At 32.9% G+C, this 16,298-nt stretch overlaps 1 protein-coding gene across 2 annotated transcripts in view; it reads right to left on the bottom strand.

The window, feature by feature from the left end:
* Positions 1-3,777: 3,777 nt before the first annotated feature.
* Positions 3,778-16,298, bottom strand: part of LOC134687217 (cubilin-like) — a 36,421-nt gene continuing 23,900 nt past the window's right edge. For both annotated transcript variants that reach the window (XM_063547342.1, XM_063547341.1), the window contains 5 exons: positions 14,922-15,116; positions 9,062-9,197; positions 8,401-8,474; positions 7,869-8,027; positions 3,778-5,392 (listed from right to left, as the gene is read on the bottom strand). In XM_063547342.1, coding sequence (XP_063403412.1) covers positions 4,842-5,392; positions 7,869-8,027; positions 8,401-8,474; positions 9,062-9,197; positions 14,922-15,116 — 1,115 coding nt within the window. In that variant the 3' untranslated portion in view covers positions 3,778-4,841. The remainder of the gene's footprint in view (positions 5,393-7,868; positions 8,028-8,400; positions 8,475-9,061; positions 9,198-14,921; positions 15,117-16,298) is intronic.

A 16,298-nucleotide genomic window follows, 5' to 3' on the forward strand; every position in this document is an offset into this window, starting at 1 on the left:
TGATTGCATAAGTTTAATTATTTTGCACATTTGAAAATACAAATGTATCAGTTGATTGTTTAAGAATTAGTTTTGCTTGAAGAAAGAATTGGGATAACTAATATCAGGGCTAAAATATAAAAAAAGAGATTATAAATTCTACCGAGTTTAATAGAATAAAGAATTCATGATAGTGTTTCTCATTTGAAAGGCGCAGTTATACCAGCGATTGTTTTTAAAATCAACAATGATAATAGAAAACTAATGATGACTTTATTTTGAAAAAGAAAATCGGCTCAGTACATGGAACTCAGTACGTTTTGCAATGAAGTGTAGAACTCAAACACAACTTCTTTCTTATTCTTCTGGTTGTCTCTCAAAGGGAAACATATTCATTGTATCTAAACTTTTAAAGGTGACTATGTGGAACGCATCTATCCCATCGAATTGGAGATACAGGATACTACAGATACAGTTAAGTCGGCTTCATATCTTGACTTACATCTAGAAATTGATAATGAGGGTCGGTTGAAGACAAATCTTTACGACAAAAGAGATGATTTCAGCTTTCCAATTGTGAACTTTCCATTTCTTAGTAGCAACATTCCAGCAGCACCTGCATACGGAGTATATATCGCCCAATTCATACGATATTCCCGTGCTTGCTTTTCCTATCATGATTTTCTTGATAGAGGGTGACTGCTCACAAGGAAGCTATTAAACCAAGAGTTCCAAATGGTGAAGTTGAAATCATCCCTTCGTAAATTTTACGGACGCCATCACGAGTTGGTTGACCGTTATGGAATAACCTTTTCACAAATGATATCGGATATGTTCCTTACGTCGTAACTACAATCCCCTTCCCTTTCATAATTTGATCTACCGAATTAGACTATTTACCGGATTTGTAATCACATAAGCAACACGACGGGTGCCGCATGTGGAGCAGGATCGGTACCCTTCCGGAGCACCTGAGATCACCCCTAGTTTTTGTTGCGGTTCGTGTTGTTTATTCTTTAGTTTTCTATGTTGTGTCATGTGTACTATTGTTTTTCTGTTTGTCTTTTTCATTTTTAGCCATGGCGTTGTCAGTTTGTTTTAGATTTATGAGTTTGACTGTCCCTTTGGTATCTTTCGTCCCTCTTTTAAAGACTATGCTAGGAATCATTTGTTATATGCCTTTTCATATTGGTATATTCATGTTTATAGACATATCAATACTAACATACAATAAAAAAGTAAAAACACAAAAATACTGAACTCCGAGCAAAATTCAAAAAGGAAAGTCCAAAATCAAAAGGCAAAATCTAAAGGCCAAACACATTAAACGAATGGATAATAACTGTCATATTCCTGACTTGGTACAGGCATTTTCTAATGTAGAAAATGGTGGATTGAACCTGGTTTTATAGCTAGCTTAACCTCTCACTTGTATGACAGTCGCATCAAATTCCATTACATTGTCAACAATGCGTGAACAAAACAAACATACTCAAAGAGTAAAAATGTCAAAAATAGGGGTAAATCAGTCAACATGGTATAATCATCTTAAAACAACAAGTGTAACGAAGAAACACAAAAAGGCATACATCAAATTTAACATCCTCATTTTGCTTATCTAATACGATATTATTTATCTATGTAAAGTCTACCCGTAACGGATGGAAGGTTTTCCGTACTGGTGTTAAATTGCACGTTTGAAATTCGCACAGGTAGACATAAAATAATTTTGTCGTTCAAAGTATGACGGCATATATAAATGCAGAGTCACGTAAAGTAGATATAACAAATAAACAGACTTAACAGTAAAAGTAATAATACTAACCAAAATAATTGTGTGGTTCAAAGTATGACGGGGAAAAAAGATGATAACCAACGTCAGTATGCAAAATCTATACTTCAAGACCATCTTGTATTATTTGTGAAGTTGATACGGAATATTTATCAACAGGTTCTTGGTATCCGCATCCAAAGAGGACTATTACTAATACAGCTTTTCTTATGGTTAATTTACTACAGGGAATGATTTCAAGTATTAACAGTACAAAAATGAATACAAAGTAAAATTGTGAATGTGTCAGAGACAACAACCGGACAAAAGGGTAAAAACATCCGAAGGCAACCAATGTGTCTCTAACACATCGCGAGAATACCGCACCCAAAGAGGCGTGCTTCAGCTGCTCCCTAAACCAAAAAGGTGTATTAGTTCAGTGATAATGGAGACTATTATAAGAGGGAATGTTTGCAAAAATTAAAAAATAAATAAATAAAGGAATTATTCATAAATCGATATTTGTACACAGGAGAGCTGGAGGGGAAGTGGCTACAAATGGGTACCAACAAATGTGTATTATATTTTACGACTAAATCCAGTCATTTTAAAACACCCTTAACTAAAAAAATGGATGCCCCTGTAATCGACTCTTAAGTAACTGTATCATATATATAACAAAGTCAATATAGAACTTTCTTTGAGATATAACTGTGTTAATACAGATCATACCTCATCAGATCTAAAGTGTTATTTTGAAACACACACAGTTGAGCATGGACGCATATAGGTCTGTGGTTAATTGTAGGTGGAGTTACCCGGAAACGATATGCACCTCTGATGAAAGTATATACTCCGAAATTGTGAGAGTTCAACTACATTATAAAAGAGGAAATATCAATGAAAATCAAAACCCTGCATGCATGACCATATGAATACCTTTACTACACGAAAAAAACAGCCGGCAAAATGAAATTTTCCTTGCAATCAAACTGTAAGAGGAACTCGAGTTTGAGTAACACAAGATAATCCCAACTTTCAGTTGCAGGGGCATACAAATCCTTTATGAAGAAACGAAATAAAAGGTGTTAAAGAAAATTAATGTTTCACATGATTATGTTGATTGGAACAGGAGCAATTGTGTATGTAAAATCGGATCAGAAGGACAGTCGCAAAGACGGACAGGTTTCACCATCACTATGTACCAACACGATACTAGATTACTTAATAAGTCATGCGTTAATATAGGATATAAAAAAATATAGGTACTATTTATAACTGACCTTCAATAGTATCAATGGAACTAACGATTTCTAGTTCACTCATATCAAATTTAACCGTTTTTAGTCTTTTAAAATGTACATAGTAGAACATTCAATCAAATCAGTATATTTAAAAAAAAACCATTTTAGATATCAAACACAAAGAAATAAACAATATCATATAGTGTTAAAGAACAAAGCTCATGATGTTGACTGAATGCATCACTGATGAAATGTACCATAACTTGCTTAATATTGTATTAGTCAGCTATCATCTTATTTGCAAGGTTTTTTTTTATTTTATCAAATGTTGATGAGGTTTAAAAAAATTATTTTCATGGAAAATTAGGAGCCAAATGTTGAACTTCGTTCATCCACTCCTTTGTCATCTATTTATTAAACAAATTAATAATGTACAATAATAAGTATTTACATGTAAAATTCAAGAGTCATCTCAGTTCTATCTATGTGAACATCTTCAGTATATAACAATATACCCTATATGGATAAAAGTAGACTTACATGTGAAACACATTTAAAAGCATGATTGCACCTGTTTGATTGGTTTGCAAATTTGTAAATACAAATTTTTTACTTGATTGTTTAGGAATAAGTTTTGCTTGAATGAAGAATTAGGAATACAAAAAAGTTACAAATGCTATCACGACTCAAATATAAAAAAAAAATATTATTCATTCTACAGCAGCTGGTCAATTAGAATAATCAAATTATGTAATGACATAATTAGGGGTGCTCATTGTCCGAAAACCGCTTTTATTACACTGGTTTGTTTCTCTTTTACATTTTTCTCCTTCTTTCCCAAGATCTCATTCGTTTAGCCCTAGATTCATAATTCACCCTATATTCATTCCAACTCTGGTATACCCTATATTCCACACCCCTCTTTTAACTCTCCATACCCGACATCCCAAACGCGTGCCTATCCCTATGAAAAGACTAAACGTTGAGTTGAATATAAGATCCATGTTCTAAATTTAGCTCTTGCATCATATGATATCCTCTATATTCTTCATCCACACTTTTGTACACCCTGTATCCCACATCCCTACTTTTTACTCTCCATACTCGACATCCCAAACATACCCCTATGAAAACTCTAAACGTTAAGTTGAGTTTCAGGTCTATGTTCTAAATTTAGCTCTTGCATCATATAATACGATGATCGTTTTTCATGAGTTCGTCATCTGAGGCTCTAAATGAATATTATGTGTCACTATGTCATGAATTTCATCTATTTATTAAACAAATACATAATGTACAATTATTAATACTTACATGTAAAATTCAAGTGTTATCGCAGTACTATCTATGTGAACATATTCAGCATATAAAAATATACTTTATATGGATTTAAGTCGACTTACGTGAAATATATTTAAAACCATGATTGCATAAGTTTGATTCTTTTGCACATTTGTATATAAAAATGTATGACTTGATTGTTTACGAATTAGTTTTACTTGAAAGAAAATTAGGATTACAAAAAAATCACTCAACATTTGACTAAAATATAAAAAAATCTTATGTATTCTATAGCAGTTAGTCAATTTGAATGATTGAAACTGTGGAATGGCACAGGGTTGGCACGTAGGGTGCTCATTGTTCAGATCCCGCTTTTTTTTATAATGGTTTCAACTCTTCCCAGTTCTTTTCTTCTTTATCCCAAATCTCATTTGGTTAGCCCTAGATCTTAAAATCGCAGTTGTTATCCTCTATATCCTTCATCCCCACTTTTGTACACCCTATATCCCACATCCCTACATTTTACTCTCCATACCCGACATTCCAAACATACCCCTATGAAAACTCTAAACGTTAAGTTGAGTATCAGGTCCATGTTCTAAATTTAGCTCTTGCATCATATGATACGATGATCGTTTTTTATGAGTTCGTAATCCTTGATTTGGCATCTGAGGTTCTAAATGAATATTATGTGTGACTATGTCATGAATTTCATCTTCATTGTTTGAACCAACATCAACTCCTTCATAATGAACATTTTTATCTCTTTCTTTTCTTTTATTAAACATTTCACTACTTTTAATATTTTCGATTGTTCGATTCTGAATTTTTTTCCGTCGATCTATTGTCATATCGATAAAATCAGTCGTATTTTTATCATCCGAAACAAAACTCGTTGTTAACAAAGTTGCTGACTGCGCAGCAATGGAACCCGGATCTGACGTTCTGATGTGTGGTGATACCCAATGTGTCTGTGGTGGCTTCTGAGACTCCATTTTTATTACATTCTGTTTACGTTTTCGATATCGGAAACATAATAATGCTATTACGAGTATTAACAGAATAGCCGAGACGGGTACAGCAACATATATTACAATGAATACCAATCTGTTTAAACCTGAAAGATACAGAATAATCTAAAGCTAGCATCAAATACCGTATAGCGGTTTATTTTCGCGGGTGTAAAATTTCGCGATTTTCATTGAATAAGGTATACGAAAAATTTTGGCGGTTATTATTTTGGCGGATTCAACTTTTTTAACATTCCCTTTGCATGTACACTTTTCAATTGGCGGAATTTATTTTGGCGATTTTGTTGTATCCGCGAAAATAAGCGAAAATTTACACACCGCGAAAATAACCCGCTATACGGTAGCTCAAATAATCTTAATAATATCAATATGACTCAAGAAATTTAACAAAATGACCTCATGCTAACAATAGCTTTTTACAATTAAAGTTGATTCTCGTAACCTAGTGTTCGGGTGTTAGAACGAGTTGGTTCAGTCGTCTTTTTCTACCCTTATGTTACTTTTACCCCTTACCACTGGTATCACTCAAGCTAGTTAAACAAACCAATAGTATCTATTGGCATGTATAAAGTCGGACTATCCAGCCTATACATCGGTTACTGATACTTAAGTACACACCCTTTAATAGTTATATGTATTGTTTTTTTCTATAGACTGTTAGTGCAGTTTATTGGTCATATGTTTTTATTTGTCTCTGTTAAGACTTATGTGCATAAATTAGGCATAAGAAACTTATAATTTTTGTTATGTCTACCATATAGTTTTTGATATTGCTTCTGTTATTACATCAGCTTTTTTTCCTTTATTTAACATATGCTAATAACATATACTAGTATACCATCTTATAGTAGCAACACAGATAAAAGAAAACCATTTGCAGTAATTAGATTTTAGGTCATCCTGACCTTAGTAGAATAAATGAAGAAAAAACGCCGCTGAATGGTTTTTTTACACGAGTGGTCAAAATACTCTATATATCATATTTGATCAGTCATAAAGTCGAGAATGGAAATGGAATCATCTTTGTACATGTCCAATTGATTTCTCTGACATCTACGCACTTTCAAAGATGTTTTGGGATTATAGTTCCTACCGCCATTGTTTCAAAAAAAAAATTTCAACTGTTTAATCATTCAAGTTAATACACCGCCACAAGAAAAATATAAAGATAAACTTGTGTTCAAACTTATTTAGGTGCTTAAATCTGATATTGTTATGTTGGTAATGTATGAAGTAATGGCGCCGAGTCGATTATTTTCAGAATAATTAATAAAACATCGGTAAAAATCGACTCGGCGCCAAGAAGAAAAACTGTTATCACCATAAATATCCACATTTCAGTTCGTTGCTTTTTTCAGCAATTTTATCATAATATTGGATATTATATGTCAGTCTAGGAGGATGAAACGCTAGACGCTGGAAATTATTATTAGATATAGTATCTAACATTGTCACTTGACAACAGAGAAGACATAGCAAACTGAAGCCGTAGAAGCTGTAGAAGTTACATTTAAAATATTGGACGACGAAAGTCCATCGCAATTCGCCAATCAGGACTTAAAAGAGGTAAAATTGCATTTGTGCAATTCATACTTTGTCAACTCATAACTAAATTACAATAAATGTGTATATCTATGAACAAAATATTTCGTAGTCGAATTGCAATATATCATATACTGGACAAAATAAACTAGATGTGAGTTTATTAAACAAACCAGAAATAGATCTTAGCTGTTGAATTATATTTGACAGTACATCAATTTGCTAGCACAGAACCAGAATCATTGATCTGCTTTGATACAATCAAATCCATAGGGATTCCATATTTTACAAAGATTTAACATCGACGCCTTGTTTATGTATTCAATCAGAATTGTATAATTTGTTTCGAAAATCTAATACAAAAGTAACCTCATATAAAGATTACTATTTTAATAAATATTGCTAAATGTAATTGAGTACCACGCCAGTTGTTCCCACTGGAACAAGAACTTCCTCCGCATTGAGTTAATCCGGATTTTTCGTAACATTCGTGATGCTATTCTGATTTGATGTGTAGTGTTTGTTTACTGATTTTGATGTGTCTCGTTGCAATCAACGGTACAAATTTTACTGCACCAGGTGTGATTTTCTACAATTAATGATTCTTATAAAGTAATCGAGATGCCGAAATATTTGAAAATCCAAAACTGATTTAAAATGTTAAAGATCTGTTCAAACAAACAAACGGTCTAAATTGTACCATACATTTTGAAAATTAAACAAGCGACTCTCCCAGGTTTTTGTTTGGTTCATGTTGCGTAGTCTTTAGATTTCTTTGTTGTGTCTTGTATACTTTTATTTGTCTGTTTGTCTTTTTCTGTTTTGTTGTCAGTTTATTTTCGATCTATGAGATTGAATACCCCTCTGGTATCTTGCGTTCCTTATTTAAAACATATAACCAAATCATTGGAGACAACAGCCTAATTGTAACATACATTATTCTTATATAGTACTTTACGTACTTTGATTTTCGTTCTTTAATTGAGTTATTTCCCTTTGATATCAGTGCGATATACTTACATCTTGCTTCATCACTGTTGTCAGTTACTCCACAGTTAGGTAGACCATTACACAACAATGAATGGTTTATACAGTATTGATATGTTGGTGTTTTACAGCCATTGTTTTTATTTTCCAAACAGTGTTTTGTCTCATGACATAAAAACTGGTGACATTTTCCTGCAAAAGTGTGTATCATTAAGAAATATAACAGGGGAGACAGATTTATAAAAGTTTTTAAAAAACTGGTTTCCGAATTCCATATTTGAATTTCATGTAACATTGTAATACTTTATTGTTGTAAATAAACTCATCATAGATACGAGGACCAAATTTGGCATATACGCCAGACGCGCGTTTCGTCTACAAAAGACTCATCAGTGACGCTCGAATCCAAAAAAGTTTAAAATAGAAGCCAAATAAAGTACGAAGTTGAAGAGCATTGAGGACCAATTTTAAAATAAAGTTAAATAACAAAATTTATTGTAATCCAAAATGCATAATTATTAGTTTCAGTGGATACTATGCATTTCAAACTTGGACATACACTTACCTAGTTCCACTTTAGTGACTGCTGTCCAAACCAATTTGAATTTAGAGGCATCTACTTGAGGATTAGCCTCGTATCTGAAAGAAGGACAAAAGAATATAGATAATGTTACATTGTACTTCTTCGATTCGACATTATCGGCTAATCTATACGTTAAAGATACGAAAGTTAGTGGTTCTTTATAATACTCATGCTTTACACACATTTTTATTTCAAACCACAAAACAAAAACAACAAGTGAATCTGCATGTGAGCTACTGCTCACTAATGATACCCCCACGTACTTAAAGTATAAGTTGGACGTAAGTAGTTGAAAGATGAACACGGTTAAATAATATATTTGGCAACTCTAACTACAAGCACTCAAGACACAAATTAAAAGACCAACTCAATTTCGAAATTGAAGGGCAGATACCAAAGTATTTTGATTAATCGTTCTTAAATGCCATTTTCAGTACTGATGGTAATTTCATGTCGGTCATTTTTTTTTGTGAAGGAAGCCTTAAACTTTTGAATAGATTAACAGAGCTTCGACTGGAAAACTGACAACCCTCGTCAATTAAGATTAGATCAAGCACGTTTGCCATGTGTATGGTTCTACCTCATAATAACCAGTGTGATACGTGTTGAAAATGATATTTAAGTTAGGCGGTATAAACCTTACCTTATCACTAGCCGAGAACTGCCGGAAATAAATTCTAAATCCTCCTGTACGTATCGTGATTTACCACAGTAGTTCTCATCAGGATATAAAGGTACAGTAAAACCATTGAAAAACAATAGACGTGTATGTGAACAGCCTGCAAAGAAAAGAAAATAATAGACGTATGTATGTTTACAACCTGAAAGAAACGGATAAATAATAGATTTACACATGAACAATGTGCAAAGACACAGAAAAAAATAAACGTGAAAAATAGACTTGCATGTGAACCGCCTGCAATGCAACAAAAAAATACAGACGAGTATATGAACAGCCGCTAATGAGACTCAAAATAATAGAAGTGTATATGGACAGCTTGCCGCTAATAAAACAGGTAAATATAATAGTAGTCCTGGTGAACAACCTGCAACGACACATAAAATAAAAAGAATGTATGTAAACAGCTTGCTGCTAATAAGGCATACATATTTAACTGGCATGTGAAAAAACTGCAACGAATCATGTTTAAACGTTTTTGTGATAAGTCTGCAATGCAAGAGATATTCATGGACGTGTTTGTGAACAACTTGCAATAAAATTGCTAACAACAGACATGATTTAGAACAGCCTGCAGAAAATCAGAAAATAAAAGGCATATTTTGTGAATAGTCGGCAATGAAAAATATATAACAGACATATATACAAACAGCCTGCAAAGAAACAGAAAATAATATACGTGTATATAATGTATATGTGCACAGTCTGCAAAGAACATTTTAATATGTGAAGTTGAACAACCTAAATAAAACATAATAATTCAAGTACTGACTAAACATGCTAAACATTCTAGTTCATGTAATATATTCGTGAAATTTCTTTTAACTTAGATGATGTCTGCTTTTTATATGTCTAATAGGTTTTGAATGTCCCTTTCAATCTTCCATCCGCTCCTCCTTTTTTCCGTTGTTTAGTTACGTTTACATTCATAGACCCTGTATAATATTTTCTTTTATTAATATCGATTATATATCTTGCATATTTCTTATATAAGTAATTACATAGGATATTTTATCAGAATTATGAGAAATTGTTATGTCTGGAAAGAGGCACAACAACTTTTCTTTACGTAATTATTAATGCTTTTATTGCAAATGTTACACAATATAATGCAAAGTTTATCACCAGCCAGCTATCAAGAAAAATGTCAGCACAATAAACTATAGGTTATTTTCCTAGAAAGCATTGACATAATAGTTTTACAGATTTAAAAGGCTCTAGTGATATTGTATTCAGTAAAAAGAAAATATTATAGCTTTTGCCAACTTCCTGCAGTTCTTAAAACTTATGAGAGGTGTGAACAGACAATTTAATTCTAAAATGGAGGCTTATTTTCAACTGAAATAGTATATCTATGTCCGTATATCTGACGTTGTCCGAAATACGATCTACGACACACATGACGATATAAGTTTACAAATTGTCAACATCCCTTTTCTCTGTACATACATACACATCTACCAAAGTTTATTTATCTAAATTATTAGGTCATGTGCAGGAATGTCTATATTATTTATATATCAAATTTTTTGAAGCAATATATTAGTATACTATTAGTCACGAAATCGATAAAAAAAAAAGAATACGATGTGTCTGTTTCTCCAAAACGAGGCGGACAAAATCAAAAGAACAATCAACATTTAAACCTAGAAAAGAACCCGACAACACCATGCCAACAACGAAACAAGAATTGTCCAAAACACACGGATGCCCCATCCATAGTATCATTTCTATTTCAGTGATCCGTGAAAATGGGATAAATACTCTAATTTGGCATTAGAATTAGAAAGATCATATAATAAGGAACAGGTGTCCTAAGTTTCAAGTTGATTCTTCAACTTCAACCTCATCAAAACCTACCTCGACCAAAAACTTTAACCTGAAGCGGGACAGACGAACAAATAAATGAAAAGACGCACAGACCAGAAAAAAAAATGCCCATAAATGGGACATAAAAACGAAGACAAGACAAACAGGCGTAAAACTCACTACATAGAAACCAAGGACTGAACAAAGTAGCGAAATAAATGTTTTTGGCAGTTTAGATCACGATATACCAGAATTGTCGTGTGATCTGAAAATTGACCGATTTACAGAATCGTACATTCCAGTAGTGAATAACATGCATAACATGATTAACAATGAAGGAAACTGTCAGCAAGTCGACAGCTGTGCAAAAACTGTGCATAGTTTTAAGAAAGAATAGTATATATTGCAGTTGATATCAAATAGTCCTTTTGTATGTATGTTGGCGTTTGACTTATAGATGTTTAATGATTTTGTTGTTCCTTTGTTTTCCTCTTTAAAGTTTATGTTTCCCACGTGTTTAGTTTTTTTTAACCCGGATTTGTTTTCGCTTAACCGATTTATGACTTTTGAATAGCAGTATAATAATACTGTTGCCTTTATTGCAATTCATGTTTTGTTCTTTTTTCTTTTGACCATTATAATGTCTATCAATTTTATACTTTCATATGTTTTTCTTTTATCTTTTTAAATTGAACACATATATCATTACGTCTATTTTTTGTTTGTCGGTTTCATCAACTTTTTAATATTTGTATATGGTTTTTGATTAGAAAAATCATTTGGCCTGGACCTTACCTGAATAAATTGTCGAAATTCGCATCTTATGCAGTATCGTAAGGTTTTTTTTTAAATGGCGCTTTGTAATTATTAGTGCTTATATTGCAAATGTTACACAATATAATGCGATGTTTATCACCAGCCAGCTATCAAGAAAAATGTCAACCCAATAAACTTAAAGGTTAGTTTTCCCTGGAAAGTACTGCAAAATTAGTTTGACAGATTTGAAAAGGCTCTAGTGATATTGTATACAGTAAAACGAGATATAATATATTTTGCTTACTTCTTGCAGTTCTTAAGATTTATGAGAGGTGCGAACAGACAATTTAATTCTAAAATGGAGATTTATTTTCAACTGTTATTATCTATCTAGATCCGTTTATTTGACGTTGTCCATATAAAACTCCAACTACGATCTATGACACAAGTGACGATGTCAGTTTCCCAACTGTTAGTTTCCCTTTTCTGTATATACATACCCTCTATCAAAGTCTATTTATCACGATTATTAGAATAATTGTCAAAACAGCGTGGATAATAAACTTTCTTTGCGCGCTTAAGTTATCAAAATTACTGGGTCAGATTATATAAACGTTCGTCTGTAACGCCCACTTGTCATATTGTTCGTGTAATAGACAATTGAACTGTTGGGTCGCCAACGGTTCCAAACGCATAAATAAAATAAACCGAATAATTAGCAGAGGACAAAAACCTTGTGTGTTGATTTAAATGCTGAATACCAAAACTGATTCAATAAGTTTACCAAAATAAGTATTGCGGTTGTCCACGCAGTTATGAAAATGATTCTATGTTATGTGCATGTATGTTTACATTGTTTTCACACTAAATGTTTTACAGCAATGTAATGAGAACGACTGAACCCTATACTTCTCAGGCCCGTAGCCAGGAATTTCCAAGGGGGGTTGTTCGATGGACTCACACACTCGACTTTAACAGTCACAATTCGAACAGAACCTGGACTTTAACAGTGTTTATTTGTTTTCAAAGGAGGGGGGGGGGGGTCGTTCGAACCGGCTGGCTACGGGTATGCTTCTTAAGCTTTACGTTCACAATCACGACTTTGATAACAAATAAGTTATGTTGTGTTTGATTCCCCAAAACCGAGGCGGAAGAATTCAAAGGAGCAATCAAAATTTAAAAGTAAAAAAGAAACTGACAACACGGTGCGAAAAACGACGAAAAGACAAACAGGTGTAAAATACACAAATAGAAACAAAGTACTGAACAACACACATACGATGTGTGACATCAATGCATCGGAATGGTACATAAATCCTGCTCCATATATGGCATAGGAACGAAATGTTTATAGAAGTCTTGAACCTCAAGATACCAGAAAAGTCGTGTGATCTGATAATTGACAGATTTAACGTACCGTGTATACCAGTAATAATAAAATGCATTAAATGCATGACATGATTAATAATCAAAGAGACTGTCAACAGAATTTTCAGCTGTGCAAAAACTTAATAGATTTACGAAAGAATAAAATGTATTGCAGTTGTTTTCAAATAGTCCTTTTCAGAGTACGTTGTCGGTTGTATTTGTAGGCTAGCAGTTCAGTGTTTCTGTTGTTCCTTTGTGTTCCTTTTTATTAATGATGTGTTTCTCTCGATCCGTTTTAGTCTGTGTCCCTGTTTTGTATTCGCTTGATCGATTTAATGTGACTTTTGAATAGCGGTATAATACTGTTGCCCTTATTGTAATTAACTATTCGTTCTTTTTCTCTTCATTATGATATTATCTCTCTTATGTCTATTTTGGTAACTTTCTCTTGTACCTCTTTATGTTGAACATATTTTCTTACGTCTTTTTTTTCATTTTGTTTAAAGTAAACAAATTAGTCTTATCAACTCTTCAATATTTGCACTAGGTTTCGGAATGAAAAACCTATTAGTTATCAAAAGGTTATCAAAGGTATCAGAACTATAATTTAGTACGCCAGACACGCGTTTCGTCTACATAAGACTCATCAGTGACGCTTAGATCAAAATAGTTATAAAGCCAAACAAGTACAAAGTAAAAGAGCATGAGGACCCAAAATTCCTAAATTTTGTGCCAAATACGGCTAAGTTAATCTTCTCCTGGGATAAGAAAATCCTTAGTTTGTCGAAAAAAATGAAAGTTTTATTAGCCTCGAGTATCAACCTCCGGCATCATCGAATAGATTAATTGTCAAAATACATTTTGTACACATCTGATGCAACAACATCATAAATATTTGTAAAAATGCAGCTTTGCAATTTGAAATTTTAGCCAGCACATATTGTCAATTGAAGACTCTACTTCTATATATTAAACCATAAACAAGTCATACTCGTAAGATGCCATGAACTATAATAACTGCTTTCACCAAGCCAGACTATATAACGGTCATTTGTCAAATGTTCCAATAACGATTGCTTTCAGTATGTTGCCAGGAAATTGATTTTATAATACCTTAGAGTCAAGAACATGTGTTGATGTCTTATTGACGTGTGACTCACATTTACTTTTGTTAGTTTTCTAAATATATATTGAAAGTTAAAATGTGTCTTTTGTAATTTACAATTTTCGAAAAGAGGGGCGAAAGATACAAAAGAAACAGTCAAATAAAATTGAGAATGAAAATGGGGAATGTGTCAAAGAGACAACAACCCGACCGTAAATCAGACAACAGCAGAAGGTCACCAACAGGTCTTCTATGCAGGTATTCCAAAGGTCAAATGCATAGATCAATAATAAACTGACAATGCCATGGTTAAATAAGATAAAAACAAACAGAAAAATAATAGTACGCAAGATACAACATATATAGACAGCTGAAGACTAAGCAACAATAACCCCACAAAAAACTAGGGGGATCTCAGGTGTTCCAAAAGGATGAGCAGATCCTGCTCCACATCGGTGGCACCCTTCGTGGTGTAGAAACTATGCTTCCATGAGATATGTTATTTCTGTTTTCTAAAAAGCGCTCATCAAAAAATTGTGTATAGCATTCTCAACAGTTGAAAGGCTTCAAACGATATTTTCTTTTCGTTACATGCAAACAACACATTCTGGGAACGATTACTAAAACGTCAGTATGGTTGTCCTTCAACAATGGTATTCAACTCATGTTATTTTTACTTCAGTACATGAAAACAATGTCCTTGATATTCTGAAACAACTTATTACAATTATTAGTGTTTTGAGTTTTATAATATAACTTATTTTTAACAAGATCAAGATGACTTACTAGATAAATCTAAATCCACCATGGTGACAAGAATATTTTCGTTGTCCTGTACTTTAATGATCCAAGTACAACGAGATCCAGGTTCCGTAGTTATGACTGGATTATCTGGATAATTAGGAGAGGAGATGATACCAGTCATACCAGTATGAAAGCCCGGTCCACATCCAATAGTCGACATTCCAAATTGGTGCCAATCTAAAAAAAATATCATAATCTTTGAAATATGGAAATTTTCTTCCAAATGGAAAAATATTACACTTTTAATTATCCACATTTAAATGTCGCATAATCTTTTTAAACAATTTTAGGAAAAGCATACATGTCATCTACCATAGCATTTTCATAACAGCACGCTTTCCGAAATGCCCGTAGACAAATATCGCAAAGAACTCCAAAAATAGCAAATCGTGCGCAACTAGTGACACACATTCCATTAGCCTTTAGTTGAGATTATCACGATTCATGATTTGTTCGTCAATTCAACAATGAAAACTCAAGATGCTTAAAAAACGAACAGTTCTGGTAGAATGTAAAATAAAGATGTGTGTTTCTTACTATACTGATAATTCAGAAATTATTGTGTGCAATTATTATTGCAATTTTGTCATTCTAAACTAAACTGCGATTTAATTTGTTTGTGATATTGAGAAAGAGCATGTTCTATCCATATAAAATAATTTCCGAATTTACAGTATCAGTACTTTTTTTAACAATGACGAGGATTTTTTTATAAATAACATTGATTTTATAACAATTTTCAATTAAATGCATCAAAATACTTGTTAATTGTAGATCTTGAAGTTCCTAACAATTACAAAGCTAGCGAGAAAGAAGACCCTCATTGTGAGTGAGACACGTGTAATACAAAATTGAGAATGGCAACAGGGAATGTGTCAAAGAGACAACAACTCGAACAAAGTGTAGAAATCAGACCAACACCATCAATGGATCCTCAACACGTCAAGAAAATCTCGCACCCAGGTGTGCGCTTTACCTGGTCACTAAACTAAAATATGTACTGTTTCATAAACAAAACTCTTAAATTATGAATGAACCATATAAAAAAAAAAGAAAAAAAAAGACTAACAACGGCCAATTGCTCCTGACATGAAACTAGTTGAAAAGACTCCAATGTAAAGATATTCGTTGGTTTCAACAATCATCAGTTTTCTTAAATTATCGTGTTTTATAGCTGACTATGCGGTATGGACTTTGCTCATTGTTGAAGGCCGTACGGTAACCTATAGTTGTTAATGTTTGTGTCATTTTGGTCTTTTGTGAATAGCTGTCTCATTGGCAATCATACCACATCTACTTTTTTATATTTCATACACTTTTTATCAAATAGTTTCAAATTGATAATCTCCACATAAGACG

Source organism: Mytilus trossulus, chromosome 10 (assembly GCF_036588685.1).
Source record: "Mytilus trossulus isolate FHL-02 chromosome 10, PNRI_Mtr1.1.1.hap1, whole genome shotgun sequence".
In the NCBI taxonomy this organism is placed as follows: domain Eukaryota; kingdom Metazoa; phylum Mollusca; class Bivalvia; order Mytilida; family Mytilidae; genus Mytilus; species Mytilus trossulus.